The 12,485-nt window shown below is 35.2% G+C and overlaps 1 protein-coding gene across 4 annotated transcripts in view; it reads right to left on the bottom strand.

Annotated features, from left to right (window-relative positions):
- The window catches only part of NGLY1 (N-glycanase 1), a 63,516-nt gene that overhangs the window by 29,827 nt on the left and 21,204 nt on the right, over positions 1 to 12,485 (bottom strand). For all 4 annotated transcript variants that reach the window (XM_059162459.1, XM_059162456.1, XM_059162458.1 and 1 more), the window contains 2 exons: positions 11,182 to 11,427; positions 286 to 451 (listed from right to left, as the gene is read on the bottom strand). In XM_059162459.1, the coding sequence (XP_059018442.1) occupies positions 286 to 451; positions 11,182 to 11,427 (412 nt within the window). The remainder of the gene's footprint in view (positions 1 to 285; positions 452 to 11,181; positions 11,428 to 12,485) is intronic.

The following is a 12,485-nucleotide window of genomic DNA, read 5'->3' as shown; positions in this document are numbered from 1 at the left end:
CTAATAATACTATCATATATTCCACAGACTTAAATTATATTATACCTAAAGAAATTCATATACCAATGATTAAGCTGCAAACATATACTGAGGTTTAAAAAAAAATGTGTTAATGATGTGTCTATGATGTACACACAGTAATACTTTACCACTGTTAAACATCTTAAAAATCAGAACAGAAATAGGTTAGAATTTTATGATGTATACAGCAAAAGGCAGCATTTCAGTGTTTCTCTTTAGCAACAGATATATATTTAGCAATGAATGGTTATATAAAGCTACTACCTTTATCCAATTTTCTAGCTCTAGATAACTTTTCTTGAGATCTCCTTTTTAATTCTTGGACTGGAATACAAGCCAGTGCTTTCTCCTGGAGAGCAAGGTTCTCATAGACCAGAACATGCTGAATGTTGGACCGGAGAACTTTTAGAATGACTGAATCAGTAGTAACCTAATAGAAAAAAAAAATACTGGTTAGCTTTTCTTTGTATGCTACAAAAATAACATATAATAAAAAATGGTGGTTCTATGATTTCATAGGTAAAGTGGAATTATGGATTTACTAAAATATAATACTCAAAGCCTAAATAATATTAGTTTTAGGAGATACCCTAGGAGTATATCTTTAGGAGATATCTTTGTCACAGTCGAAGATTATCTATTCTCTGTCTCGGAATACATTATTGAGGATATATTTAAACAGAGGTATGCTAGATTCTTGATTACAAGTTTGGATCAAGATAGTGCTCTGAGGGGTGCCTGGGTGGCTCAGTCGGTTAAGTGGCTAACTCCTGATTTTGGCTCAGGTCATTTCTTGGCTCAGGTAATAGCCATAGAGCCTTGGGATTGAGCCCTGAGTCAGGCTCCATGCTCAGCGGGGAGTCTGCATGAGGCTTTTCTCTCCCTCTCCTGCAGCCCCTGCCCCCACTCACCTGCGTGTTCTCTCTCTAAATAAATCTTAAAAAAAGAAAAAAAAAGTGCTCTGAGCAATACATTTAACAGCCCTTCCAGTTCAAATCCCCGCAAGTAACATAATTAAAACAAAACAAAACAAAACAAAAAAACCCCTCCATATGGCATTAGTAAAGGAAGGATCTTCAAGGATCTTCAAAGATCAGGAATTTTGAGAAACTCCTAAGAATAACAGATACAAATGGTCTAAAGGAAAAAACCATGGCAATATGACTCCCCAAAAGAGTGGTTACACAAACTAAAAAAAAAGTTTTCAAAACAATCCCAAAGACAGAGGAGCCACAGGATCCAAAGCAGAAAAGGGCCTTGGAACAAACATTAGTGACACTGGCTGGGCTCTGCAGGAGGAATAGCCAGTTATCTCCCCGCTGTCCCCACCCCATCATTCCTTCTCAACAAAGAACCATGCTTCTGAGAAGTGAGAGAGGCTGCTTAGTCCCAAAGGAAAGAGAAACATCCAAGCTCAGAACAGCGGCTTCTGGTACACCCCATCTTGTTATGTTCTACCTCTACCCATGGTTGCTAGAAGCAGATGCCACATTGACAGGCTAGCAGGACCTCTCAGACTCACTGGATCTGCAACAATCCACACTGTTGCAATGATACACTAGAATCAACATCAGAAGAACTAACCCTGTGGTCATAACAGCAAGTCTATCTTCAGAGATTTGACAGCATACTGTATTCAGAGAAAGACAACTATGGATCTTGGAAATTAAAAATTTAAACACTGAAATACAGTATACATTGTGTCAAACAGTAGAATAAACATAGTTAAAAAGTAATCAATTAGAAGACTGAGCCAAGACATTTTCTGAAAATGTGGCACAAAAAATCCAAATAGATGCCGAAGATAAATCCAAGTTTCCAAATCCAGTTAACAGAAGTCTAGAAAGTAGAGCAGAAACAGTAGAAAAGAGAAACTTCTCAAAGAAACAGTGGAAACCAATTTCTGAGACCTGAAGAGCCAGTATGAATGGAAGAATAAAACAAAGCATATAGTAGTGACATTTCATAACAGTTAAGTAGAAAAACAAAATCCCAAAGCCTTTTATGAATCTGATAATATCATTGGAAACAATGAAGCAAATTCTTTGAAAATCTGAGGGAAAATGACTGGGAATATAGGATTCCTACCCAGCCAAGCTAATCACACAGGAGGGCAGAATAAATATGTTTTCTGATATGCAGCAGTACAGAAAGTGTACCACTCACAAATCTTATCTAAAAGAATTCTTAGAGAAGTTATTTTCCCCTCAAAATACAATATAATCAAAGTAAATAAACAGATGACCCAGGAGTAGAAATTGATATAAATAAAAGCGGGAGAAGTGAGTTAAAAAAATAAACTAGTAAAACCTAAGTTCTGATTATAAATAATAACTGAAAAGGAAAATCTCAATTTTTCTCATAAAGAAGGTATCAGGGAAGGGAGCAGAAAGAGTTAAAGCTTTCTGAGGTTCCTGTCTTGTTATGTTATTAAAAAAATATAAAAGTTGGAGTGGCTAGGTGGCTCAGTGGGTTGAGCCTCTGCCTTCTGCCTTTGGCTCAGGTCATGAGCTCAGGGTCCTGGGATTGAGCCCTGCATCGGGCTCTCTGCCTGGTGGGGACACTGCTTCCCCCCTCTCTCTCTGCCTGCCTCTCTGCCTTCTTGTGATCTCTCTCTCTCTGGTAAATAAATAAAAAAATTTAAAAAATATCTGTATTAAAAATTTAAGGGCAATAGGGGTGCCTGGTGGCTCTGTGGGTTGATGCCTCTGTCTTCGGCTCAGGTCATGATCTCAGGGTCCTAGAATCGAGTCCCGCATCGGGCTCTCTACCCATGGTTGCTAGAAGCAGATGCCACATTGACAGGCTAGCCTGCTTCCCTTCCTCTCTCTCTGCCTACTTGTGATCTCTGTCAAATAAATAAATAAAATCTTAAAAAAAATTTTAAGGGCAATAATAGAGGACTAAATAAAGAAGATATTTAACTTTCTAACTTCTAAACAGAAAAGAGTGGAAGAAAACTGCTCTCAATATAAAACAAAGATAGAAAAAAGGAAAAAACAAAAGCAAGGACACAGGTAACACAAAATAAGAGGCCAGAAATAAATTCAAACATATTAACAATTATGGTAAATATGAACAGATTAAATATGTATATTAAAATGCAGAGTCAGATTAATTTAAAAAATAAAAACCATTATCAAATACTCCCTGACATTATCTAGGACTTAAAAAATTTTTTTTTAATTTTTAAATAAACATATAATGTATTATTAGCCCCAGGGGTACGGGTCTGTGAATCGCCAGGTTTACACACTTCACAGCACTCACCATAGCACATACCCTCCCCAATGTCCATAACCCCACCATCCTTTTCCCTAACCCCCTCTCCCCGGCCCCCCTCAGTTTGTTTTGTGACATTAAGAGTCTCTTATTATCCAGGACTTTATAAAGTCCTGGGGATGGATGTCTAAGAGACATCACTTTATTGTCTAAGAGAGAGGAAAGGTATTAAATAATGACAAAACCACCATATTAAGTCAACAAATATTTGTGTATAAATGTGTGTATATGTTACATACTGGAAAAATAATAGAGACCAAAACAGTCAAGGATATTATCCTCACGAAGTAGTCTATTGATACAGAAACTAATACTGGTACAACAATGTTCATTTACTCAAATATTTAATGTGCCTTTATTATTTGCTAGGTACCGGGGCTATAATAGTAAGTTAGTCAATTTAAAACAGGTGTAAGAAGAGTAAGCAAATACAGAAGATAGTGACACTGTACAACAGGGTTCTGAACCTAGAACTCCCTGAAAAAATGGTATTTTTTATATTTGCAGTTGAGTACTAAGGATAAGAAGCTAATAGGAAAGGGAAAAGGTGAATCCTATTGGAAGGAACAGCATATAGGTAGCTGGAGAGTGTGTTTGTGGGGATATGTTCAGGAAATTATGTAAGATCAGAGAAAATTCAGGGTGTTGAGAGCATGGAAAACCAAGAGGGAATGGTAGAGAATGCTGAGCATGATGCGGAGTTAATAAGCAGCTATCTTTCTGGTCTACCTCCATTGCAATGGGAACCTATTAAAGACTTTTAAGCAAGGGAGTAAAACCATCAGATTTACATCTTCAGAATATCACTCTAGCTGAATCTTGAGAACGGAGGTTACAGATGATCCAAGGGGGGCCTACTGCAGAACTCTGAAAGAGCTAGTGGCTTTAGTAGGAGTAAACTGAATAAAAAGAACTTAGGAAACAGGATCAGCAAATCTTGGTGACTGAACTGTGGAGTCAGGGGGCAGCTGGAAAAGTAGGAAAATATATTAGTAATATCTGTGGATTTTGAGTGAACAACTAACTGGGTCAATGGCTGAACCACTTATGGTAGAAGAAAAACCAAGAAATGATTGACCTAAAGATGATGAACGGTTAAGTAAAAATGAACTGAACAAAAGTGCATTAAATTTGGCAGCATGGAGGTTTTTGATGATCTTAGGAAGATTTCTGATAGTGTTAGTAAAAAACAAATTGTAAAAAATTTAGTTGTGTAACTGTGTCCCAAAATGGCCTATAAGTACCTAAAGCAGCAGCATAAAATGGTCTATGGGAAAGTGTACAGAAATTATTAGAACTATTTTTTTTTTTTGGCCAAAAATAATTAAAGCAATTAGGTTATAAGAACACTTAGTATTGGGTGATTAGTGGCTAGCAAGCTGGCCTGAGGAAAGACAGGACCACAAAGTACAGGGGGAGTTAGAACTGGCACTTTCACATTTAATACTACTTACCATATTATAAGGTTTGGCAATTCATATGTACCTGGCTAAGTGAATTTACAGATTATGTTATACAGTTTTCACTAACAAACGCTCAACCTGTAAAAGATTACAAAGACTGGGAGCACTTGGCTGGCTCAGTTGGTGGAGCATGCAGGTCTTGATCTTGGGGTTGTGAATTCAAGCCCTAAGTTGGGTGTGGAGGTTATTTAAAATATTAAAAAAATATTGGGGTGCCTGGGTGGCTCAGTGGGTTAAAGCCTCTGCCTTCGGCTCAGGTCATGATCCCAGGGTCCGGAGATCGAGCCCCACAATGGGCTCTCTGTTCAGCAGGGAGCCTGCTTCCTCCTCTCTCTCTGCCTGCCTCTCTGACCACTTATGATCTCTGTCTGTCAAATGAATAAATAAAATCTTTAAAAAAAAAAAAGAATTAAAAATATTTACTCACTAGCTTCTGTTGACATTTTTTCCTGATACAGTATAATGGCAGAACAGTACATGTATATAATTTATAAACAAAAATTTATAAGGCTATGCTCAAACATTTTACTGATAGTGTACATGACTAAAGAAGGGAAAGCTTGCTAGACATGTACATGAGAAGTAAAGATACAGTGATGAGTACAGGGAGCTCTTTCAGAAAATGTCTGTAAAGAAATGAGACCCAGAGGACATGTAGTACGCAGGGATATATGTATGTTGGCTTGTTTCTCAGATATAAGAGTTTACAGGAAGGCTTCCTAAACATTAATCTGCTTGTGAAAAACACAGATTACCTAATTCCACCCCCATCCCTTTCCGATTTAGCCAGTCTAAGGTTGGGTTACATCTAGGAACCTGAATGTGCAGCTCATCCTGATGCCAACAGCCTAACCTCAGATGAAAACCGCACTAAAGCAAGGTTTAAATGCCAATGAAAAGAATTCCCGAGATAAGACGAGGTTCAAGACTGCACATAGTCCACAGGAGATTCCACACTGAACGGAGGAGAAGGGACGCAGGGACAAAGAAGGAACTGCCTTTTATTGAGAGCAGACACGGTTCCCCATTCACAGAAGGGATGAGTGCAACAGAGGATTAAAGACACTTACTGAAGGTCTCGTGATGAGAAATCCAGGGTATTCCCAAGAGGGAGGAGTACGCTCTTTTACCAAAACTGATACAGAAACACACAAAACAGGTCTCCATTTTTAAAGAACTCTTACAAAAAGGAAGCACAGCTATATTTTTGCTGTTGTTTTTATATGTAGGTTTTCATTTACTGAGAGAGGGTAAGAACTCATCTAGAGAATTTTTATTTTCAATTTGATACTTCCAATCTGGAAACCACCTCACTCTTTGTGGTTTTTATGGCACTCAAACAATCCTGAATGAGAGTTTATTTTCTTGCCTGATTTCTTTACATATTCTTTGGCACAACTCCATACACACTAAGAGATAAAAGCAAAGTCTGCTGGTTGCATGGTGACTACAGCAGTGGGGCAACCACATAAACAGGTAGCAGGTAATTGCCTGAGAGAGGTGAAGTTATTTAGCATACAAACAGAAGTTCAAAATGTGCAATCTGTCTGGTTTTAGGTCAAAACGATGGTTTGCTTCACTGATCAATACTTATATTTCAATTATTTTGGTTTCTAATTGAAATATATTCAAGACTCTTCATTAATTAAAAAAAAATGTTTATTTTGTCAAATCATGTGATATAATCCGTACAAGCTGGATTAGCAAATTTACTTCTTTAGTAAAGGACCAGGGTTTCTCAAGCCCACCAGTCTTCCTCCTGCCTTTATGCAGCCTTGTTGTGACTTTTAAATTTAGAATCTGCCTTTTTAAGCATAGAAGTCCTGTTTAATAATTTAACATTAGTTTTAAATAGTTTGTGACTTTAATCACCTTATTTCTTACAACCCCTCTTTTTTTTTTTTTTTTCTATTTATAAAAGTAAATGTTGTTGTAATAAATTGTCAGGAAATACCGAGTGGTATAAACAATATGGAATCACCCATAATTTCACCCTAAGATAAAATTATGGCTAAGATACCTGTGTATAGCTTTCCATACCTTTTGAAAATTAAAGTATTTGTGTGTGTGCATTTTTAATAAGAAAATTGAAATATTATATACATATACACGACATATGTTGTTTAATTTTGGAATTCTCAGTTTATCACTTTTCCCCCATATAACAACTCTCTTAATGCCCAAAAGACCGTATCATCATTTTTAATGGATGCTAAGAATCCTGGTATATGGACATGTTGTAATATAAGTGAGCCACTATTGAAGGTTATGCAGTATTGTTTACCTTGAAGAATGGTAGATTCACAAGAAACTGGAAATCTAATGTCCGAATAGAAGACTTCTTATCAAATAAAGATCATATAGAGATCCAGACTAAAACATTTCCTATGAGATTAAGTTTAAACCAACTCAAAAAAAATAAGCCAACTCATTTTATCATTGTCTAATAATACAATATTACACACATAATTTCAAGAGTAATTTCAGATGATAATGCTTTTAAATAAATAAATGCATACCCATACACACAATGGGCAATAATTTCTAGAGTGATTAGAGTTGATGAAGTCCTTAACAATTCTATACAAATGCTAAAAGCAGGCATGTGGCAAATAAAAGTATGCAGCTAAACTAGTTCTGTAATAACAGAGGCTTATTTTAAGCAAATCATACTTCAGAATCACATATTTTCAACCTAGATAAAGTTGCAAAATTGGAAATATAATGCCTTTAACATTCCAAGGTCTATGTCTTTGAAAAACTCTCTCTGCTGTTTCAAAACTGCTTTTCAAAGACAAAGGGTATAAAAATATATAAAGGTTTATTGGGAAATTATGTCCTTTAGGAACACTAAACACTCAGCATGTATAACCAGCAAATTTAAAAGTCAATTGAGTCATTAGGGAAATGCAAATTAAAGTCACAATGAGATACTACCCAACATCCACTAAAATTGCCATAATAAAAACAACAGTAACAAGTGTCAGGGAGGATATTGAGAAACATTCATGCACTGCTGGTGAGAACGTAAAATGGTGCAACAACTTTGGAAAACAGCTTGGCAATTTCTTAAACCATTAAACATAAACTTACCATACAACCTAGTGGTTTCACTCCTAGGAATCTACCCAAGAGAAATGAAAACACAAAGCCTTGTATGTGAATATTCATAGCAGCCTTATTCCTAATTGGCAAAGATGGGAAATAACAAATATCCATCATGGAATACTATCCAGCAGCAAAAAGGAATAAAATACTGACACATCCTACAATATGAATAAACTTCAAAAACACACAAAGAAGGCAAAAGCAAAAAAACTACATATTGTGTAATTCCATTTACATAAAATATCCAGAGAAAGCAGCAAAATAAGTTTCTAACAACATCAACTCTTATTGAGTATCAGGATATTCCAGGACTTTACATCTTAAAGGAAAAGCTTACTGGCAAACTTCAACATCACTATCACTTTGATTTGTATTTCAAAATTTTACTTGATGCAGTTTTAACCAAAGAAATATTGTAATAGTTATGAGCACATCAGTGCTCAGGATTTATCTAGTTTATACACATTCAGTGCTTTTTATTTTTATTTATTTATTTATACAGATTTTTATTTATTTGACTGCGAGATCACAAGTAGGCAGAGAAGCAGGCAGAGAGAGAGAGAGAGAGAGAGAGAAAGAGAGAGAGAGAGAGAGAGAGAGGAGGAAGCAGGCTCCCTGCGGAGCAGAGAACCTGATGCAGGACTCAATCCCAGGATCCTGAGATCATGACCTGAGCTGAAGGGAGAGGCTTAACCCACTGAGCCACCCAGGCACCCCATTCAGTGCTTTTTAAATCTTTCTCTTGCTGCTTGCCTTTGGTCTATTTTAATTATCAATTAAGTATACCCACTCAAAATAGGCAAGGCAGGGGAACATAGCTGTCAAATTCTGTAACATAATAAATAGTGGTGATGAATGCTTAAAAAACAAAATACTTTTCTAAACTATGCATTCCAGTGATCCATGGATAAACAAGACTTGGTGATAAAAAATAAGATTAATTCTAATTTCTCTGAAGGAACTCAGAAAAAGATATTGTGTCCCAAGGACTAGAGAAATAAGAATTGGTAATAGACTGCCTACTAAAAGCATATGTTTTTGGTAAAGTTTATTTTCCTCTAAACTCTACATTTGTTTTGTCAATAAAATGACATTTTGTTTTTAGTTTAGAATACAGAGGCTTTCTAGTGATTATAGAGTTTTAAAGGCCTCAAATTATATATGAATTACAAGGTTAAGAAAAAAAGAGGGGTGCCTGGGTGTCTCAGTCAGGTGGCTGCCTTCAGCTCAGGTCATGATCCCAGGGGCCTGAGATCCATCCCTGCATCGGGCTCCCTGCTCAGCAGAGTCTGCTTCTCCCTCTGTCCCTCCTCCTTCTCATACTCCCCCAACAAAATAAGTAAAATCTTAAAAAAAAAAAAAAAAAAAGGAATGAAGAAAAAAAAGAGGTTACATAAGAGTCAGAAAATGTGAATTTACCTCCTCCCTCAGAACACTAACAAAATACTACTTAGTCCAGGAAATAGCTATTTTGTAAAATAAAATGTTTTTGTGTATTACACGCTTTTCTGAAAAGCTGATTAGTACTGTGCATTTTAAATTGTAACAATGAAATTAAATCTTAAAAGGAAATCTTAAAAAAGATATATTCTAACACTATAGTTAGAAAACAAAAGAAACAGTGCTCAAAATGAAGTTAAATGTGCTTCTGTTATCAACCTTAATTGTAAAACTGAGGACAACCTCAGGTATTCCAATATGGAACACACATGCTCACAAGACGGGCACAAAAAGAATCCACTGGGGCACATTTTAGATTTACTTTTTATTTCACTTTTTTAAAAAATTGTTGTATAAGTGCATAACATATTAGAAGTATATAATGTATAAGGAAATAGATGCTGGGTTATATACTCAACATTTTATTACTGTTAAGTTGTGTAACCAAAAACCACTCTTCTAAGGAATGGACAGACTAGGGTCACTATTATGTCACACTGGAGTTAAGTAGTTACATTTTTCTGTTACTCTGTGAATGAAGCAGCTCAGATACAAAAAGAATTATTATTACCAAGAGCAAACCTTTATAATTTACAAAGTCCTTTATAGTTTATGATGTTTTCACATATGCTATCTCATGGAATACCCACAGCCACTTAGTATCATTTCTAGTTGATCAGACATATCCAGTAATAGTTTCTAGAAGACATTTGTAAACACTAGCTGTGAAGCTAATTAGAGGAGAAAATATTTTCAAGACTTAAAAGTTAATCTAAGTAAATTGAAACACAAAGAAATATGTTTTAGAGGAATTAATTCTCCATTTAAAAAAAAGTCTGAAAGCCAAAGGACAGTTAACACTGTCTCTTCCCCTGATAGCCTTTACCACCTTTATTCTTTATTTTTTAAAGACAAGCTTAGTGTCTTCTCAGCATAAACAAAGAAATGACCCCCAGGGAAGTGAGGTTAAGGACTCTGGAATTACTCAACTGGAGAAAATTAAGGATAGATTTAATAACTGACTCTCTAATATAAGGTCTGCTTTATGGAGGACGACACTGACAAAATGTTTTATGAAAATTAAAATAAGAGGATACGAGTTGAAGCTGGTTAGTGATAAAATTACTATAGGAAAAAAAAAAACAAAATGCGAAATCTTTCTGAGTGAAAATTCGGAGGAAAACTTAAGCACCGCTATCAAAAGGAATTTTTGTAAATAGGACAGTTTCCTATTAAATAAGATCAGTTCAGTGTATCAAGGATGCCTGTTAAGAGAAGAAAGTTGGATTGCAGTTCTTCAGAAACATGTACTGCATATGCCACTAACTGAACTTCATTAATCTGGTGGCACCCCCTCAATAAATTAATGCATTATTATTTACCTTAAAGAGGCTGATTTCTTTTACCAAACTGAGGGGTTAATAATGGTTAGGCTATTGGAATTAATAATGTTCATAATGAATGGCAGCAGGTAAAATTTAGATCAGAAGTACCAGTGCAGTAGAGGTTTGATTGCCATTGTCCAGCAAGTCTGTTACTCTGGTTTTAGGTTAAAAACATATGCTAATGAATGTTACTGATTTACGTACCAAGGCAATGGGTACATTTATGAATGATAAAATGATGAAACGCCCAAGAAGCAATGAACCAAAAGTTAAGATTTAAAAGTATAAAAAAAGATAACCATTTTCCCTACTTTGTTACAAATTTGACAATTTTTTAAAGACTGAAGGAAATTTGGATGAATTACAATTCTAAGAACCAACAATAACAAGAGCAAAAATTCAGGAATAAATCACAACATATTTCAAAGCTTTTGCTGTTTCAATACTTTGAACAGTTAAGAAAGGTTTAATTCTAACATTACCGTTGAAGCAGTTGGTGGATTTGATGACTGTCCTTCACTGTTCCCTGCATGCTGGGTTAACCCACTAGGATTTGAAGGCTGTGTTACAGGAAGCTGGGTCCTGGATGCAGGTTGCTGAGATAATTCAACTTTGTAACTCTTATTTGATCCATCCAATCTGCTACTTCTCTCTATGGCAATTAGGTCACGAATTTTTTGCAGCTGTTCCACTGAAGCTTTTTTGGGAAAGATAAGATGTGTTTCTCCCTGGAATTTATAAAATTGGGAAAAATTTTAACCTTTGCTTTATACTGATAGTCATTCATATATATATATATATATATATATATATAATGAAATATATATATTATATATATATATGTAATATATATATATATATATAAAATGAAATCAATACTATAGAATACCTCATAATTTTAACAATCATTCTCATTTCCTACCATTATGGTTTTTTTTTTTTTTAAATAGTCAAAGGTAAAAAGTATCTATATATGAACCAGGAAGTTAAGAAAATTGGTCTCCTCCTTTGCAATATAATGCTTAGCTTATCTGATTGGTTTAAAGGCCATTAGAAAAATACTTTCTTTTAGGAATAATAAGTTACAAAGTCTCATAAGAATTATAAAAATGCACATTCTTATCTTCTCTGCAATAGTAGTATATGATACTACTATTCTCTGTGAAATTCCCTATGAAATAATAGTAACTACTAGAGATGTAGCCATACAAAATGATCTGGGGTCAAGAAGTTTGACTCTCCAAACCCGAGACTTTGAAGAACAGCTACGTGATTAGAAGTCTGGATGGGGGAAGGGTGTCCACTAATTTTTCCTAGAAAACAAGAAGTACAGCCTGGTGGTCAAGCCAAAACTATGGACTGTTAACAGTAATACAAAGGTGGTCCAAACAAAACAATCAAGCAATGAAAATCCCACTCAAGTAGTGATTCATTTAATGAATACCCATAATATAATCAGAGTGCTTTAAGACACAATAAAGATTACAACAAAGCTCACAATGTGAAACAAATTACAAAACAAAAAAAAGTTAAATGAAAAATCTTCAATCAAGTTTCAAAGCTGTGAGAAACAACAGTGTTAAAATAGAAATTCTACCAAATGGATATGGGATAAAATATTGTTAATGTGCAGTAGACAGACTTGTAGATTTTAAGCACTTAAATTAAGCTCCACAACAGAGAATGATCTATTTCCCTGGTGATGGCAAACCTTTCAGAATCAACTGACCATTACATTTCTCATTAATGACATGAAAATTAATTTCATATGAATCCCTTTTAAAAG

This window comes from Mustela lutreola, chromosome 2 (assembly GCF_030435805.1).
Source record: "Mustela lutreola isolate mMusLut2 chromosome 2, mMusLut2.pri, whole genome shotgun sequence".
In the NCBI taxonomy this organism is placed as follows: domain Eukaryota; kingdom Metazoa; phylum Chordata; class Mammalia; order Carnivora; family Mustelidae; genus Mustela; species Mustela lutreola.
The sequence above is the reverse complement of the archived record's forward strand: the minus strand, read 5'-3'. Positions and strand labels throughout refer to the sequence as shown.